At 45.4% G+C, this 19,595-nt stretch overlaps 1 protein-coding gene across 1 annotated transcript in view; it reads left to right on the plus strand.

Annotated features, from left to right (window-relative positions):
- Positions 1-349: 349 nt before the first annotated feature.
- MARCH4 (membrane associated ring-CH-type finger 4) overlaps positions 350-19,595 on the plus strand; it is a 90,623-nt gene continuing 71,377 nt past the window's right edge. The window contains exon 1 of the mRNA XM_006906740.2: positions 350-868. Within this exon, the coding sequence (XP_006906802.1) occupies positions 350-868 (519 nt within the window). The remainder of the gene's footprint in view (positions 869-19,595) is intronic.

Raw genomic sequence — 19,595 nt, forward strand, 5'->3', positions numbered from 1 at the left:
TTTTTTTTTTTTAATCCCCCTGCCCCTACCGGTACACCCAGGTGGAAGGCAAAAAGGAGACACCCTAAGCAAAGCCTAAGGTGGGGGTAGGAGGCAAGAAAACCATTTTTTTTTTTAAATTGGGCTTTCCAGGACGTTTCAGAATCAGTGACTAGCCGTCCTCCGTCCTGGAAGCAAATTATTTATTTGCTACTTGGAGGTGGTATAAGAGGAACCAGTGAGAAAGCAGACACCCCATCTAACACAGATACACTCTGGACACCCCCCACTTCTCCCCTAAAAACCCATTCTATCTTCTTCTGCAAAGACTCCAGTTGCCCATCCCGGGCTCTCTGCTTCCACTGGGCACATGCTAATGCCCCTGAGCGGGCTGCTCTGGTGGTGGTGCTGCTGCTACTGCTGTGCCTGGTACCGCTGTGGACTGTGCACCCCGGATCCCCAGATGTTGCGCCACCAGGGTCTCCTCAAGTGCCGCTGCCGCATGCTCTTCAATGACCTGAAAGTTTTCCTACTGCGGCGCCCACCTCCAGCGCCCCTGCCCATGCACGGAGACCCACAGCCCCCTGGTTTGACGGCCAACAACAATACCCTTCCGGCTCTAGGTGCCGGGGGGTGGGCAGGCTGGAGGGGCCCTCGAGAAGGAGTTGGCAGGGAGACCCCTCCTCTGCCACCCCCACCACCTTTTCCACCTTCTGTGGAAGATGACTGGGGTGGCCCAGCCACAGAGCCACCTGCCTTGCTGCTCAGCAGTGCCTCCTCAGATGACTTCTGTAAGGGGAAGGCTGAGGATCGCTACTCACTGGGCAGCAGCCTGGACAGTGGCATGAGGACACCGCTCTGCCGTATCTGCTTCCAGGGACCAGAACAGGTGAGACCATTTTCTCTTTTCCTGCTTCCTTGTTGTATCTCCAGAACTTGTAGATTGTTATTCACCTACTTGCCCTGGGGAACCATTATGTTGTCTCTAATGTGAGGACTACAAGTTTTAAGGGCTCTTCAGTGATATTTCTTGCGTTTAAGTTTGCCCAAGCGGTGTCCGATTCCTGGTGGAGCCTGTTTGGTGGCTCAGTCGTATCTCAGTTTTTTCATTTCCCTTCCAATGCTAGTATCTTCAATTCCATGCAAAAATCCCATAAGCGTCCTCAAAATAGAAGATCCAGGAGACAGAAGCGATGAAATGAAGGAACTTGGTGGTATATTCATGCTTGTTGCCAAGATATCCTTTTATCTAATTTGCTGTTAGTGACATTTCCCCTACCCCATCATGAGTCCCAAATTCAAACTCCCTCCTTCTCTGAAAGTGTGTGGATTGTGTGTCTTCTTTCCATATTCTTATAGAATGAAACCGAACAAGCCTGTGCCTGTTCTTTCACTTTGAGACTACTCTCTCATAGTATATGGCACCCTCACAGTGTGTTTTAGTCACTGCAGAGGAAATGAAAAGAGATTCTAGGTCCAAGAAGACTATGCAGTTTGCTAAGACACTTCTTGGCAGACTCAAGTTTTCCTAGGTTGAAAGCAGGTTGGTAAGTGGGATGAAAGGGAGATAGAGAAGCTAGTAGGAATCTTGTCATATCTATTCCCCTTGTCAGGCCTGAAGCACATCAACTTAGAATGTCCTTTCAACTCTCCCCATCCGGGATAGGGGATGGCAAGTACCTCATAGACAAGTCTGAGTGTTCTCCTTGCCTCGTTCATTCAGACTTTCACAGACATACTCACCCCACCCCTTCTAGCTCCACTTCCAATCTAGTGTCTGCAGGGCTGGATAGCAGGTGCACATTCTTCTAGAGTCATGAATTGTGGCATCACTTCCCACAGAATCCCAGATAGGAAAGGTTCACCTGAAAACCTGAACTAGTTAGCAATGCTGGAGAAAGAACCTTCAATTGTACTCTGGGCAGGGTTGTGTGGTCACATGAGTCACTTCTTCACTGGTTTTCCAGAAGTGAAGGGAAGACTTCTGGGTGGTCCTTTAACAAGTGGCAGTGTGGCAGGGTGCCATGCTGGTGCTCCTGGGTGACCCTGGTTCTTGTTGAGGAATTGTTCTGTGAGAGGCAGGCTTAGCTGACATTTTCATTCATTTTATTTCTGTTCTGAATAAGAAAAGTTCTTCAGGGACAAATGATGACTGGGGCCACAGCCTGGGCCATATGAGAGGGAGGTGATGTAGAGCTCAGAGTGAATGCATGTCTCTGAGAGGCTAGGGACTGGATTCCTCCTTCTTGTGACAAGGATTGCCTGAAGTCCCAAAAGAAATACTGCCTAGAGTCTTCCACTCTAGGAGAGAAGGTCCAGGGTCCCTGCTCAGAGCCCTTTTCCAGCCGTTCTCTTCCCTTCCAGCGTGGGGCCTGCAGCAGAGGCACAAAGTGGCCTGGCTGAGAGCAAGAGTGATGCCTCACTTTGGGGTGTGCCTGGTCAGCATCTTGCTCCAGTCAGGAGGCTCACCTGTTTCAAAAGTAGGAATTATTTAGCTTCTTAACTTCTTTAGCTATTTCTTTCTTTTCCCGTGTAGGCTGACTCAAGTCTACATGTCACAGGGAAAGTTGGGAGTATGGCTTCTGGCAAGGACACCCTTGTTCATAGGGACAGCAAGATGTGGAGCCTGTTCTGGATGGTATTTTACTTGCTGTGTAAACTCGAAATCGTTTTATGCTTATAGGCCCTTTTCCAACTTCCGTGATTTTGAGTCACCTTTTCTGTTCCTCTTCCTTTCTTTATATGTATTGGGAGGATCCAGGAGATATGAAGATATCTTGAAAGGGATTAAATTATAACACCATGTATTTTGATCATGGAAAAGCAGTATTTTGTTGAGAAAAGAAAAAATATTAAATCATTAGGAATATTGTGAAACACCCTCACGTGATGTAGGGTTTAGTCAGAGGCTAGGAGCTTTTTTTCTTGTTCATTATTTTTATGATGTGTCATAAATAAAGCATTGAATAAAAAAGCTAACACCAATAAAGAAATAGGCTCTATTATTATGTGGGAGAAATAGGATATCATATCGGCATTAAGATTGGATCAAATCAAATCAAGCACTTCCTGCATTTGATTATTATATTTGGGGGAGGGGTGCTGCTTTATCTGTGCAGGAGCCAGGAGATTATAATGAGGCCGTGCTATAGAAGTAATTAGAGTAACGTGGGTTAGATGTGAGGAACACGTTTTCTCACTTTTGCTCATTTTTCTCCATAGCATTTCAATGAGGAAGGGAGACAAAAGGGAAGTAATGGGGAAAAACTTTCTAGAGAAGGGAGAGAGGGAGAGAGGGTTGGGGGAGGGGGCAGAGAAGCTGAGTTTTTAGTGTCTTAGTCTCTGTTCAGGGAGAGAGCTGTCCAGTCATGGTCCACACGTGGCCCGAAAGGAGTGCAGACAGTCCGATCTTAGGGGCTGAATGTCTTGGTCTTTTCCCTGTGCAAACAAAGGAACTGAATAGCTCCCCAGTCGTTTGCCACTGCTCCAGAGGCTAAAACACTGTCCACAATGAAGACGTGGTCTCTTCCTGCCAAGGACTTATAATGGATATGGTGGAAGGCCACTGAAGCACCCAGCTAGTTCTGCACATCTATAAAATACTTGGCATCCATTCATTCACATGTGCATTTAGCGAATATGCTTTGGGCATCTACGGTATGTTCCACTCAGTGTTCCAGGCACTAGGTATCCAGGAGCGAACAAAACAGATGAGATCTCTGCTCTCCTGAATCTGACAGTCTAGTGGAGATGCAGAAATAGACAGATAAACTAGTAGATAAATAAAGTGATTTCCGTTGGTGTTGAGTGCCACGATAAAAGTAAAACAGGAAAATGAGGTAGAGAAGACTGGAAGTGGGGCTTGGGAAAGAGGCAGCTACACTAGCTACGGTGATCAGGGAGAGGCTTCCTAAGCATGTGCTATCTGAGCCGACACCTAGTTGATGAGAAGGACCCAGTGATGGGTCTTAGGGGAGAGCATTCCGGGTGGAGGGAACAGCAGCTTCAAAGGCCTAAGTGTGAACAAACTTAGCAAATTTGAGAAACAGAAGAAAGGACAGAAGGAGGGAGAGGGATGGGGTGTGAACAAATACTTTGAGAGCCAACCTGACTTCATGCTGGAAAGCTGACTGATTACATACTGTCTTCTCAGCCATCCATTCAGGTTGAACGGGTGTCAAGGATCCACGAGAGTGGGGCGAGAGCCCAGCTGGCAACCCTTCACTCTCCATTTCTAGCTGCATTAGTTCACTCTGAGCGACCGTGTCCCGTGGTGGGTAAGCTGAGGTCTCCAAAGCCAAATGGTCCCAGTTTGAGGCCTAAATAAGTTGCACAGCCTCGCTGTGACTCAGGTTCCAAATGTGTAAAACTGAGATCATAATGACAGTCCACGGTCCATATGGTCATTCTGAGCATCCGAGCAGTCAATATGGTTAAAGCAGCACTGTCACAGTGTGGTGTAGTAGTAGTAACAGTAATACTAGTAGTAGTTACTATTGCTGTCTCAGAAGCAAGAGAATGTTTCCTGCCTTGTTTAAAAGGAAAAATGTGCCCTGGTTCCCAGGCTGGCAGGAGGACTGCTATGATTGTGGTCTGGCTGTGGTAGTGGATTGTTTCTTGTGCACTCAACAATGCTCTGGGCACAGGGTGCTGCTCCTCTGTTTCCATCATCAAAAGTCTTTATTTTGTGCCTACCTGTGCCTGCTGCTCTGCTGAGCAGGGTCTGGAGACACATGGCCGATGTGGCCCTGCCTCCTGGGAGTTTCGCAGTCTAACCCAGACATCACACGGGCTGATAGAGATCAAGGACACACAGACAGTGAGTCACTGGCGAATTACAGTAATATCGGGTACAAGAAAGGGATGCATGTTTAAAAGCGGCTAGTGTGTGGGGTGCCTATTGAGAGAGGCAATGGGAGAATTTGCTACCTCTCCTCCAATTAGTCAAAGAAGGCTTCTCTGTTGCTGCTGAAGACCAAGTGAGGTGAAATATACTGAGGCTGAGTTTAGACAGCTGGAAGCAGAAGAGATGTGAGATGCAAGGATACCTTGACAAAGAAGTGAAACCGCCTCCTAGTCTGGGTCAGCTGTGGAGCACCTGGAGGTGGATAGAAAGATGAAATCTGCCGTGACAGTGGTGTTGCTGGGGCACCTGTTTTGGTCCTAATGGAAAGCAGGAAGTGAGTCTGGAAGAAATTAACAGCCGTGGTCTACCTCTCCCATTCTTCCTTGGGTTCATTTCCCTTGAGCTCCATGTTCAGAAGGGACAAGAGTGGTGTGGAATATTTCAGTCAGTGTTTTGGGTTATCGAAGAGTAACAGGTGGGCTTTGCAGACCTTGAGCGAAACTGGAGACCCCAATATGCAATGAGAACCCTGGGAATGAAGATGAAGTAGAGCATTTTAGAAGAGACCCAAATGGCGTATTATTTTCTTAGCACTATGGTTCAGTTTTACATTTCTTTGTGTGATTATTCAATTAATATCTGTCTTCACAAAGAATAGACCCATCGCTAACATTCATAGACCCTAGGGCAAGAGAACAGATGGAGGCTCACATACCATAGGCCAAGATATTTAAAAGTAATAAACCCAGCTAACAAACTATTAAACAAGAAGCATTTTTATCATGACAAATATACCTTGCTATCGTGACAAATATACCTTCAAAACATCTTGGAAGACAAGTTTGAATTTAAACTGTTTCGTGCCAGCCTAATGGGGACATCTGGCCCTTGGTATATAGGCCACTCTGATTCTCTTTCCACTGCTGGCTCCATCCTGCACCATAATGAGCCTTGGACACATGCATGTAGACACTCTAGCTGGCTTGCCCAAGCTCTGTTCGTACTGTCTCCAAACAGCTGCCCCATGCCACTCTCCCTTTGAACTTGAAGAAAAGAAGCCTGATTCTGGCAGCAGGGGCGTGGCTGGATTGGCAGGAATTCTGGAGTCCTAGATAATCAGAGCATGTTCTAAAAGGAGGTGTGGCTCCTTGACTCTGCAGACTCCTCTGCCTATGGGAAGGGTGCAACTGAAGAAGGGCCAGAGTAGGGGAAGCCTCTACAGCAAGGGACCCTCTTTCCTGGGTCTATCAGAGGCACCACAAAGAGACTATAAGATCCCTGGAAGCAGCAACTTGTGTATTTGCTTATCACTGGGTCATCAGCTCCCAATCCAGGGCCTGGCATCTGCTTCAGACTCTGTAAGTATTCGTTGAATAAATGAGCCTCTAGAGCTCAACCAGTGGGCAGTTCCACAGGTAGGGCACTGGGGAGAAGAATCAACAAGAGAGAAAAATACTTGCTGGTATCAAATGCTGAAAGTATGCTATGTGGCAGAAGGGCCAATCTGCTCTGTGGGATCACAGAGGGCAGTGCCTTGGCCAGTGGTGGAATCTCCAGAGAAGCCAGTTTGGTTCTGAATAGCTGTCCCAAGACAATATAGGCTGCATTAGAAGGGGGCTCAAATGGGTGACTGGGACTAGTGACCCTCAAGATCCCTTCTGAGTCTGAGAGCTGGGGTTCATTACAATGAGATTGCTTGGTGCTCCAGAGAGGTTTTTAATCTGAGCAGAAAGAAATAAGCCTGCACCTCTTTCCAGTTCGAAGGGTCATTGCATCTGGGTTCTAGTCCCAATGTGTACAGCACGTGGCACATGCAAGAGCATCTTCAGCAAAGAGCACAAAGAATAGTCTCCATCCTGTGTTCATAAGCACCCTTAAGTTGTTGGCAATCATGTGATTGCTGCAGTCATAGGTTTACACTGTGCACATGCCACAGTGGGAGAGCAAGCATTTTATTAACAATAGGCAACAGACACCATCATGGATCTTTGGATCCAGAACTATCTCAGAAAAAGGGAAGCCTGGTTACCTCACACCCAGAGTCATGAGTGGGCTATTTTCATTTTCCCATCTGGGTTTTTCCACTGCAGTTTTTCAGTTCCTACTTCAGCCAGTCCTGATCTTATTTAACCTGGAAACTCCTAGGACCCTTTCCTTACTCAGGGTTCTCACCAGTTCTCTAATTTTGTATCAGGAGGTAATGGAAGGCTGTTCAAATGCCACCGTTGGGTCCCTGGCTATTCCCCAGATTTAGCTATGTATTGTTTACATGCACACACACACATGCAAACACACAAATAAAACACTGAGTGCATCGGTCTCACTTCCACAGACAGAACTAAGGATTGGAGGAGGGCAGACAGCTGGTCTCTGGATAGTTGTGGAGTGATTCTCACCTCAGTTGTCTAGATCCTCTACACAGTGTGTGCTTTGGAGTAATCCTTCACTTGCCAGACTGCATCTGCTTGTGGTGGGTTGGCTAATTTATTGGGTGTGGCTTCTAGCTGAGTCCCCCGTACAGAGAGTTACTTAATGAAGCTGATAGCACAGGAGTGAAATATGCATTTCAAAAGAGCCTGGGAGAAGAAAAAAGATGTATTAGAAATCTCTCAGCCATAATCAATCTCTCTCTCTCCCTCCCCCTCCCCCTCTTTCTCTTTTTCCAGCTGGTATCTTGGAGAAGCCCAGCTGTGGCCTGTGAGTTGGGGGAGGGAGAGTAGGTTTGAGGGGGAAGGGATACTCGAAGGAGTATGGGCATGAGCAAGTTGCTTCTTGTTTGCTGGGAAGGAAGCCAAGTTGGAAGTCAGCCCGGACGTAAAGGAGCTGGCAAGTGAATACTGTGTGGCCTGAGCTGCTCACCATCCCCCTCTGAGATGTATCAAACTTTAAATAGCGTCTACATGTGAACATTACGTTTAGCACACATGTGATACCTCCTTCTGCATATGTTAAAAGTAAAAATGGGGTGCACATGGACTGACTGCCTCATAACAAAATAGGCAAAATTAAAGAAGTTACAATTTGAGTTCCAGGTAGATGAAAACTGTCAGGGGCGAAAAAGGGATCTGCAAGTATGGGCTCTGTCCAACTCCGTGATCCAAGCCCACAAGGGGGACACACGGGCCCCGGTCTTGAACCCAGCTCATCGTCCTCAGGAGGACTTCTCCAGGGCCCATGCTCAGAGATGTTGAGGAGGACAGATCAGATTAACTTCCGTCTTCATGGAAAGGTTGCTTTGGAGGTGATTGAAGTGAATCGACATCAGTTTCTCCAAAGAAGCCTCTCAAAGCCACCCTCGTATGTGGCATAGGGCTCAGTATTTGCGGATCCTTTGCCCTTCCTCCTGGCACATGTTCATTCCAGACTAACATTTGATGCTGTATTTGGTCCCCAGCGTACATATAGTGGAAAGTATTGTTGCACAATACTCGGACAGAGAGACAGGACACCGAGGCAACAAGCAGAAAGTAGCGTTAATGGTGCTGGCACCCGCTCAGCGGATTCACGTCTAAAGGCTTAGCCCCGATCATTGCAGTGGAGATTTCCCTTTTATACACATCTTATACTTCCTCATAGTAAAGTGTATTTTGATTGGTTGGCGGGCCATAAGGGGCGTGACTGACCAGGGCCTGTGATCTGTGCCACGTCAGCTGTGACACTGAAAAGTCCCTTACCTATTATGGGAAGGGACGTGAACAACCTTCAACGGTTATAGGAAACGGTTAGTTCGGCCTCTGCTACCACAGTATATTTGTGTGTGTACATGTGCGCGCATGCGTATGCGTGTGTATAAACGAAAATGCCAAGCAAAGGGGATATAGATGATCCCTTGAGACACATTCCACCCTGTCCAGCCTTGTTTTCTGATTCTATAATGCCAAATAATGATGATTCTTGTCTTAGTAATCACAGTGATCATTATTCTGGCTGGAGACCACTTGGCCAGGACCAGAATTTTTCTCATTCTATTGCAGAGTAATGGGAAGAATGGTGGCTTTGAAGTCAGAAAGATAGATTTAATTCCCAGCTGTGTGATCTTGGGCAACTTATTTAATCTCCCTGGACCTATATTTTATTGTTTATACAAGAGGAATAAAATATCAAGCATTTACTGTAGGGTGTGGACATGCTTTATTAAAGTTCTAGGCACACGGCATATGGGAGCGATATTTACCCCCTTTCTGTCAGTGTGGCTCAGAGACCTGGAGTGGCATCCACAGATGACACTTCTGCGTTTTTCTAGCATCCTCTCTTACAAGAGCCTTAAAAAATCGGACACTCTAACCAGGGCTGTGCTTTGACCACAGTAAGCCCCCAGCTGCCTTTGCGCCTGACGTCAGGGATGCACGGTTAGACCTAGTGTCTGTTCAGCAGATTTTGCCCCTGTACTGCCTGACTCAGCTGAACCTCTGTCCCCTCCTGCCTGGGTCCCTCATTCCCAACATAGTTGTCTCTATTCATCTCCATCACCACTGGGTTCTTGACATATCTTTAATAAGCAGCACTCTCTTCTTGGCAGAAACTGTGCAGAAAGACACTTTCCTGGGCTCTGAGTCCCCAGAGGGTAGGAGTAGACTATGCACCCAGAGGGTCATGTAGAGGAAGCGGCAGGAAAAAAACGCTTGCTCAACACGTGACAGCAAAGTGTTCGCATTCAGGGCCCTTCCTAGACTAGTGTTTCTGGAAGCCTCGGAGGGATGGATACCCCAGACAGACGCGATGTTAAGTAAAGTTGATCTGTAAGTTAAGAACATTGTTCTCTTTTCAGTTCGCTGTCATCCTTTATGATTATGTCCAAGATTAAAAAAAAAAATTCATTGGTGTAATAACATATCTTTAACACCTTTCTAACGCTTGTCAGTCTCCTTTGTAAACAAAGAGAGAAGGCATCAGGCTCAGTAATATCGAACTAGAATCTATCTTGTTTTGTTTGTCTGTGCGTATCTATTCTTTTTGTTATTAATAGACTTTATTTTTGAAGCAGTTTTGAGTTTGAAGCAAAACTGAGCTGAAAGTACCCATACACTCACCTGCTCCCTCCACCCCCTCTCATCCCCTCCCCAACCATCAACATCCTGCACCAGAGTGGCGCATTTGTTATAATGGTTGAACCACCGTTGACATATTGTCGATCAAAGTCCATAGTTTACATTGAGGTTCACTTTTGATGTATATTCTAAGGATTTTGACAAATGCGTAATGGTGTGGATCTACTATTATGGTATCATACAGAGTAGTTTCACCGCCTTAAAAATCCACCCATTCATCCTTCTGCTCCCGCCTGGAACTCCTGGCAATATGGCCTTTTCCAGACTGTCAATAGTTGGAATCATACAGTACATAGTCTTTCAGATTGCCTTCTTTCACTTAGTAATATGCATTTACAGTTCCTCCATGTCTTTTCATGGCTCGACAGCTCATTACTTTTTAGTGCTGAATTATATTCCATAGAATAGATGTACCACAGTTTCCTTGTTCTTTTTTTGGCGAATGATACCGGTTTTTTATTTGTGATAGTGACAAAAAGTCGCTTTTATAAATAAATTTATTGAAGTAAAAATATGAGACATTTAGAGAAAAATGTTAAGTATAAAGAAAATAATAGTATAGATGGTACATGAATACGGTGAAAAGTGTAAGTGACTGAAGTTTGGGTAACACCCAATTGGGCTGCGCACTACAACAGTTCCGAAACATCTGTGGGCAAGAAGCGCCACAGGAAGAGGAAAAATGCAGAGTTGCAGGCCATGGTCCCAGGGTGGTGCCCAGGAATCTGTATCTGCAATTCAATCTGACAGTTCTGATGTAGATGTAGCCAGCAGTTTGAGGAGGCAGCTAAACGGGGAGAAGAAATGACTGCACCCATCCTGAGGTTCCCAGATGTACAAGTAATAGGGGTGTGGGCACTGGGGGAGGAGGGAGGATTTAGTTGGGAAGGCACAGGACCATGTGATTGGGAAGGAAGTGACACATGTCTGCAGGACAGAGGCAGGAAGGAATGCCTCTTTCATCTCTCTGTCCCTGCCTCAGTGATCCGAGAGCTCTAAGTCTCAGATGGGATAGCTGCAAGATGGAAATGTCTAACCCACACGAGACTGTAACATGAGCGAGATAGATGCAAGCTTTACTTGTGTTAGGAGACTGTGATTTGGGGTTTTGTCTGTTGCCCTGCTGATGTTAATTTCTCTGGCTAATACAACTATCAATTCCCACTCCCCAAATTATGTTCAGAGGGTACTCTTGAGTGAAGTCAAATCAGGGTCCCCCCTGGGGAAGCCCCAGAGTCCCAGAGCAGGACAGTAGAGCAGGACACAGCTCGCTCCCTCATAGCTCACTGAAGACACACAATGAAGTGCTTCAGCTCAGGAGTGACATCGCTTTTGCCTATAACACATTGGCTGAATCTAGAAAAATGGCTCTGCCAGATAGCAGTAGGGGTGGAGAGAGCCATCCTCCTGGGTGCCTGGAAAGAGAGGAAATCCAGGTATGGGCAAGCTCTACAAGAATTTTCCTTGACAGTATTAGCACCTCCCTCTTAGGCTTGTTATGAGGGTTAAGTGAGATAACACATGTCAAGCATTTAGAACACTGCCTGACCTACAGGAAGCAGTTAATAAACAGTAGTTTTGTTACTATTTCCTTATTTGCAAAAGAAGGAGGAATATTCTAGTCCCTTCTTGTTCTGTTGTCCTCTTTTATGCTCTCTCAGGTAGAGGAGCAGTACCTGAGACTGCTCCCACTCCTCTGTCTCCCTAGAAGAATGGACTTAAACTGGGCCTTAAAGATGGAATCAGAGAAGGAATTTGGAAAATAGGAAATGAAGACTGTTTCAGGCATAGGAACAATCAGAGATGCTTTTGGAGAAACTTAGCAAAGTAGATAAGAATATGGGGCTTTCGTAGCCCCATATTTGAAAGCAGAACTGCTTTCAAATACCAATGTTGCTGTGCAATAGGTATTTGACATTGGGAAAGTCACTTACAGACTCAGTATCTTCATTTCTTCCACTGAGGAATGGAAATGATAGTAATAATATCTGTCTTAGACGTTGTTGTGAGGACCAAATGATATAATGCATGTGAAACTCTTGGCATAGTATGAAATGCAAACATACAATAAATTCTCAAGCATGCAATGAACATTAGCACTTGACGTTGTTATCTGACCTCACCAGGTCTCTGTTATCTTCAAACTTTCTTTGAGAACTTCTGCCTTGATGTGTGTATGACCATGGGCTGCTGACCTCAGGAGGAGTTGCCAAGATATCACAGGTGTAGATGAAACTAAATATACACAAGCATTGCTAGTAGACTAAATAAAAATTATCTCACAGATCTACCTACTATTTTTCAAATGCATATGGAAGCCATCGTGATGAATGAAATCGAGAGCATCCTTCATTCTAGCGTAGCGTCTTGTCAGTAAGTATGGCATTCTCAATCAACAGATACTTAAAGTACATGAGGGTTTTTGAAACTTTAAACCTTAAAAGGGATCCATTGAGGGACATTCTACAAAAAAAAAAAAAAAAAAGCCGGTACTTTTCCGAAGCGTCAAGGTCCTAAAAGATGAAGAACAATGGCAGAAATGTCTTAGATCAAAAGAGTCTAAAGTGATATGACAACTAAAGGCACTGTGTGATCTGGATTGGATTCCAGACCAGATAAAGACCATCAGTGGGACAGTTGGTGACATTTGGATAAGGTGTGTAAGTTAGTTAATAGCATCATATCAATGCTAAGTTCCTGGCGTTGGTCATCGTACTATAGTTCTGTAAGATGTTGACCTTTGGAGAAGTTAAGTCAAGGGTTTATGGGAACTCTTTGCTATTTTTACAAGTTTTTTTTTTTTAAATGAATCTGAAATTGTTGCAAAATGAGAAGTTAGAAAATAAAAAAAATATTTAAATGGGAGGGGTGTTCTCATAGTTGGAAGATTGGGGAATTATTAGTACAGGAAAAAGAGTATATGTTTGGTGGTTAGAAAACTTGGGTTAGAATCCAGGTGCTAGCACTTTTTAGCTGTGTGGTTTTGGGCAAATCAGTTAAAACCTCTGAACTTAAATTCTCTGTGCCATGGATTAAATAAAGAAACACTTATAGAATTGTTGTGAGAATTTAAGTAAACAGCACCTACTATAGAGCATGAAGGGGACTCCCAATACACATCAGCTCTCTTTCTGGTCTCCTTCCGCCTCTCTCCAAGGATGGTAAGATGCCTCTCCCATTTCCCCAGGTCTAAGTACTATGTGCTAAGTGCTTTAGAATGACACCTGAGCATGAAAAGTGTCGCGTGGGCAGGAAAGTTTCCCCAACATGGGATCTTAAACACATAAACAGAGTTAATCAGCAGCAGCATAAACAGCGTTGCCATTATGCAGTGTTCTTTAACACTTTTTAACCTCACACTTCAAAAGCAGCACTTTGGCACACTGAGTGAGTGTGGGTTGTATATTTTGATTCATCCTGTGGCAATCCCTCCAGTACCCACAGATTTAAGCCTCTGGGGAGCACTGCGCTACTTTAGAAAGAAAAGCCTTCTAGTGCTGCTGGGGCCCTGAGTTCTCAGAGTTTAGAAAACAGCTTCCCCAGTGAGGCAGCTGCAGGTGAATGAAAGCAGGTGTGCCTGGGAGAGCAGGGCTGTCTACTCCTGCTGTCTGTGTGTTTGTGGGTGGGAGTGAGCAGGAAGCCTGCGGGGGGAAGGGAGTGGGCATGTGTCTGCACAGAATACAACTATTTAATACAGAAGAAAAGGGCGCTAGGGGGTTGTTCCTGCCTTTTGTGCATATTTGTTCCAGAGAGCGCCCGGAGGGCGTAATCTTTGCAAAGTCCGTGCTGACATTTTTGTAATATTTGCTGCTTCTGTTTCTTGCTTCTGACATCCACTAAGTGTTTGTCAGCAAAAACAAAAAACAAAAACAAAAACAAAAAACAAACAAAAAAATCCCAACCAACCAAACAAACAAAAACTCAAGACCAAAAACTAAACAACCAAACAAAAGTAGTTTGGGCTCTGGAGGCGTATATGACATGATTTCAAAGGTTCTTCCCCTCCTCCCGTATAAACACATAGAGGTTCTTCATGATTTAAATGAATTTTCATCCTTCCTATGAATGCAATTCAAGTAAAAAAGTGTTTGTTTATTTGACACGATAGCTAGAATTTTCTTCCAAATAATCCAATTACAATAGATGATATAGATCACATGTTTAAAAATGCTGAAATTATCTGATGGATACATAGTTTATTCTATTATTTTCTCTACTTTTATATGTGTTTGAAGTTTTCCATATCAAAAAGGTATGGCATATTGTTTGGTTAATAAAAATGTTATAAAAATACAGTTATTAAACAGATTTTACAAGGGTGGATGAGATAGCTTTGGGCACAATGATGCCACGTCAGAGACACATAGGACCTGAGTGCATCCCACTAGGCACTTCATTAGTCTTGCTCAATGAGTAAACTAAATGTGGTGACCTCTTAAGGGGTATTCCATCTCCAAAGGTCATGATTTAAAGATAAAAATGTCTTGTCCATTTATTTTCTGGTCTACCTGGCCTGGTGGCGGCAAAAGGACCATTGTGACCATTCACTCAGCAGACACTGAGTGAACACAACTGGGTGCCAGGCCCTGGGAATGCGGAGATAAGATGGGGAGTTCAGAGTCTAGTGCAAGAGAGAGGCGTGTTAAGAAGCAACCACAAGACAACACTGAGTTCCTTGGACCAGCGTTGCTGGGCCATTGTACTAAAGGACCACATGATAATGTCTGGGGAAGCTGGAGAAGGATCCCCGAGAGAAGCTAATCTTTGAGTGGCCAAGTAGGAGAAATTCTCCAGGTGGAATGTGTGCCAAATACTGTAACACGAGATCTACCCTCACTCTCATCATCAGAAACATATTCCTTTCTAATCCTCTCTCCCTCTCATGGCTTTTTCAAATTGCACTGCTATGTTCTAAGACCCAGTATAGCTTTCTTCAGAGAGCTGAGTGGATTAAAGTGTGGGCAGGTGCAGAGAGGGGAGGGTGGCATTTACTCCTCTCTAGCAATTTCCCCTCTCAACGCCAACCTCTCTGGGCTTGGTCTTGATGGCCTTTCTGTAATAGGAACCTCATGGCCTGGCTGTGCATGGGGGCCTTGGAACAGAAACTTCCCCAAAACCCTCAGCTGATTGAACTGATTTTTTTTTTTTTTAATCTGGAAGCTTCAGGAAGGTCTGGAAAGACCCTTGTGGGTCTAGGAGCTTCCTTATCCTTCAACACATGCAGGGGCACTAGTTCATGTTCCTCTAACAGGGAAGGAAGAATAGACATTATTGTCCTATAATTTTTAGAAGTGAAAAACCAGGATCCGGAGAAGTGAGGTGATATGCTCAGAATGGGAGGCAAATTGCTAAGCTGGAGTCTCCTGTTCCCAGACTGGGAAATACCACTGAATACCTTACAGGAGGAAGACATCTGTCCTTCCTCCGCTCCTTTTCCAGCCCCTGAAATATTCATTCATTCACTTCCTAACACATTCATATATTGTAGTATAGAGTCAATTTACCAAAATGTTTGGAGAATGGAAGAGATTAGGGAGGGAGAATGGGGCAGGAATGGTGTAAGCTTATAGTTAATTTAACTTTCTAGTGAATTGGAGGATAATCTTATAATTTATCTTTCAACTTTATTGTTAAAAATTTTTATAACATATAAGTCCACTTTGCAGTGCATTTGGACATTATCTCCAATTTCTTTTATGCTGAAAGACTGTTGTTTAAAATGAGGGTCTGTGGTTATAAAAGGCAAAAGGAAATGAATTTGTAGTTCACGGACCACAAAAGATCTTGTAGAAGTTGTAGGTGGATTTTATTCAAACTGCGATATCAACTTGCTTCCTACAACAGTGGAGTAGAATTTCTATTTCATTCATTCATTCGGCAAATATTTATTGAGCAGCTGCTTTGTGCCAGAACTGTGCTGAGGATTCTGTATATTAGTGATATATTAGTGAACGTGAACACCGCTCCTGTCCTCTCGAAGTCTGCAGTCTTGTAACTGCAGGCGGAGCGATAACAATACAGGACAGAAAGGACTAAGAGTTGTGCAAAGCGCAGTGGAGTTCAGGCTTGAGGATCAGGGAGGGCTTCTCACAAGAAGGAGCTTCTCACAAGAAGGAACTTCTATGGTGAACCTGAAGCTGGCCAAGATAAGGGAGTGGAAGGGCATTTCAGGCAGAAGGAGGAGCTTTTTCCAAAAGCATGGAGGAAGAAAAAGAGTGTCATCCCCAGGAGAAATGGAAAAGCCCAGTTTGCTTTAATTGCCAAGCATTCGCTCATCCTCCTTTCTCCGTGTATTTGGTTAGTGGAGTTGTATCTACCTCCCCAGGGCATCAGCTGCACCACCTATGGGTCTCACTCAACCTCCGTCTACATTTCTGCTGCCCCCCACCTAGCCCAGCCTGGCTTCTACCAGAAGCTGCCTTATTTAGGTACTAGAGCAGAGGGGACACAGGGGTCCCGTCATTGTGGACGATCGCCATGGTAACAACTATTCCAGGCAGCTGGAGGATACAACAGGTTGGAAAGGGAGAGTTCAGAGGCCCGAGAACTCTGAGTATGCTGAGGTCCATCTGCAGCTAAGAGAATGGACAAGAGCTCACCGGAGGCTTGTGGGGAAAGGGGAACCCTGGCATTTGTAAAGATGTGGCATATCGTGGCAGTGCAACATGTGAAAAGAGTACACACAGGGAGTGTCAGGAGACAGGAGGGCAAGAACCAGAGGCCCTGGAGCCTGTCTAGTTTGTTTTCGCCCCCTACAACTACCCCTTTCAGTAAAGAGGCCAGCCCCTGACTCCACATGAATTGTGAGCATTTCCCTCTCCTGCTTCTTATTGTCATGGAAGAAAGTGAATTGGTCTCGGTATGGTGTGGTGACAATCAAGGACTGCCGGGATTTGGACTTCGCCTCTCCGTCTAACCTCCAGCCTCACCTCTCCTACTTCCCATCAGATTCTCCAGCCAATTCCCACTGCCCGCCCTTCCCCTAATACACCCCATGGCTCTCTGCATTTCGATTTCCATTCAAAGACTTTCTTCTATCTGGGTCATCCTTCCCCGCTTCCTTAACCAGCCCAAACCCTAATCTCCTCCAAGCCCTACCCACAAGTCACCTCTTCCCTCCCTCACTGCACCTCATCCTGGTTGGGATTCCGTAACACTTACTCGCCACAGTGTGCCTACCCTGCTCTCGCCATTTGCCTCCATTTCCTTCTCTCCAGAAGGTGATGAGCTCAAGGGAGCACGTTCCATGTGTCCAGGTCACCTTTGTATTAGCCACCGTGCCTGGAAGTTGTAGGGAATCACAAAGGGAATGTAATCAATGAAATCTAAATCTGTTTGTATTTGAATATCTTCATGGATCCACTCAAGAAAAGCATTTCTTCCCCGCTAATTGACATTTTCCCCTTTCGGTTAAGGTGGCTGCTATGAACTGAATTGTTTTTTCCTAATGTTCATGTGTCGAAGCCTTACCCCTCAACATGACAGTATTTGGAGATGGGGTTTTGGGGAGCTAATTAGGTTCAGATGAGTTCATGAGGGTGGGGCCCCCATGATGGGATTAGAGACACCAGAGAGCTTCCTGGCCCTCTCTGCCACGTGAGGGCCACCTGCGAGCCAGGAGGAGGGCTCTCACCGGAATTCAACCATGCTGGCCTCTTCATGATGGGATTAGAGACACCAGAGAGGTTCCTGGCCCTCTCTGCCACGTGAGGGCCACCTGCAAGCCAGGAAGAGAGGGCTCTCACCGGAATTCAACCATGCTGGCCTCTGATCTTGGACTTCTGGCTTCCAGAACTGTGAGAAACGAATTTCTGTTGTTTAAGCCACCAAGTCCGTGGCATTTTGCCATGGCAGCCCAGGGGACTAACACAGTGGGGAGGGAAGATCTATCAAACTTACATCTTTCACCATCTCAGTGACTGGCACATCGCCGCCCTTCCAGTCATCCCTTCAACACGTGGAGCACCTACAGCGAGTCCGTTACTGGTCCTGGCACGGGGAATCGTCAGTGAGCATCCCTGCCCTGAAGGAGCTTACCTTCTCGATGTCAGAGGCAGAAACCCGAAGACACCAGGCAGGCCAGAATTGCGGGATGTTCAGCAAACAATTGATCAATAGTCGTTGGAAGTGTCAAGACCCTGAAATACAGGAAAGACTGAAGGACTGTTGCAGACTGCAGGAGACTGGGGATAAATAAAAACTAAATGCAATGTGGGGTCCAGGAACAACACCAAAAGGACGTTAGTGGGAAAACTGGAGAAGTTCGAATGGGGTCTTTCGTTTCGTAATGGTATTGTACCATAGTTTCCAGGTTCTGATAGTTACATGGTGAATATGTATGATGTTAACATTGGGAGAGACCCAGTGAGGAATATGACTATTTTTGCAACTTTTCTGTAAGTCTAGAAGAAGTTGAAAATAAAAAGTTAAAAAGAAGAAACCTGGACATAATCCTCAATTCCTTTCTTTCCCTTCATGCTTTCTCTATCGTGGGCATTTTTTAATCAGCATATTCTTCCATTGCTTTTACTTCCTAAACATCTCCCCAATCCAGCCATTTCTCTGGATCTAAATTGCCACCATTTCAGTCCCAGCTCCCCTCATTTCGCCCCTGGATTATTAGATTTATGTTCTGACTCCCTGCTTCGACTCTTACCTTTTCCATTCTGTTCTCTGCAGAATTGTAGAGTGACTCTTCACCCAAATTGGGTTCTTAAAATTGTTTTAAATTCTTCTGTGGATTCAATTCTTTTAGAACCATGCCCAGCTCCTTGACGTGTTTTAGAAGGTCATTCGTGGGCCAGCCTCTGTACCTCTCCAGACTCGACTGGATTACCTACCCTCACTTCCTTCCTTCCAACGTGTCTTCCCTAGAGATGTAGACCTTCTTTCAGGTTCAGAGGCACCTGGACCCCCACTTCCAATGCTTGGGAAGCTCTCTGACCCCATACATATACTCTTTGTGTCTCACCCGATTAACTTCTTTCATCCTCCAGAAGTCCCTGGCCCCCATGTATGGGCTGGGCACTGCTCCTGTAGGTTTCTGTGAGCCCTACACTCACCCCAGTAATCACGGCACTCACCCCGCTGCATTGTAATCACTCCTGTGTTCCCCTCCGGACCATAATCCCTGAGAAGGCAGGGATCATGTTACTTTGGTGCTGTCGGTTCCCAGCACCTTGCACAGAGGCCAACACACTCATGTCACTCAATGGATTTTTGTCGAATGAATGAACCAACATTTGTAAGCACTACCTATATTCACGAAAACACTGTAGCTCCCAGCAATATGTGTTTATTGGTGGTGTTGAGTGTGGAAGAAGCAGAAGACCTTACCTTTGATGGTGTGTGTGTTGGGGGGGGGGGCGGTAAAATCAGCTCTAAATGTTATTTAACATAGGATGGCCAACCCTTCCAGTTTGCCAGAGGGGCTGACGAACTGGAAGATGCGGAACTTCCTGTGCTAAAACTGGGACTCTCCCAGACAAACCTGGACAGTTGGTCACCCCACGAGAATGTTCCAACTAGCTACACTGTAGACTGCTAAACACAGGACAACACCCCGGATACTCAGTGTCAGATCGCCTTAAGTTGTGAAGCATTTGTTGATTGATTGGCTGCTAGGTGTCTGTTTTCACAGTCTAGGAGAAAACAGCCATCAGCTGTTTGCCTGGCTGCTTAGAATCAAGGAGTGATCTCTGAGACCATACAATTTGATCTCA

Source organism: Pteropus alecto, unplaced genomic scaffold, assembly GCF_000325575.1.
Source record: "Pteropus alecto unplaced genomic scaffold, ASM32557v1 scaffold110, whole genome shotgun sequence".
Classification (NCBI taxonomy): domain Eukaryota; kingdom Metazoa; phylum Chordata; class Mammalia; order Chiroptera; family Pteropodidae; genus Pteropus; species Pteropus alecto.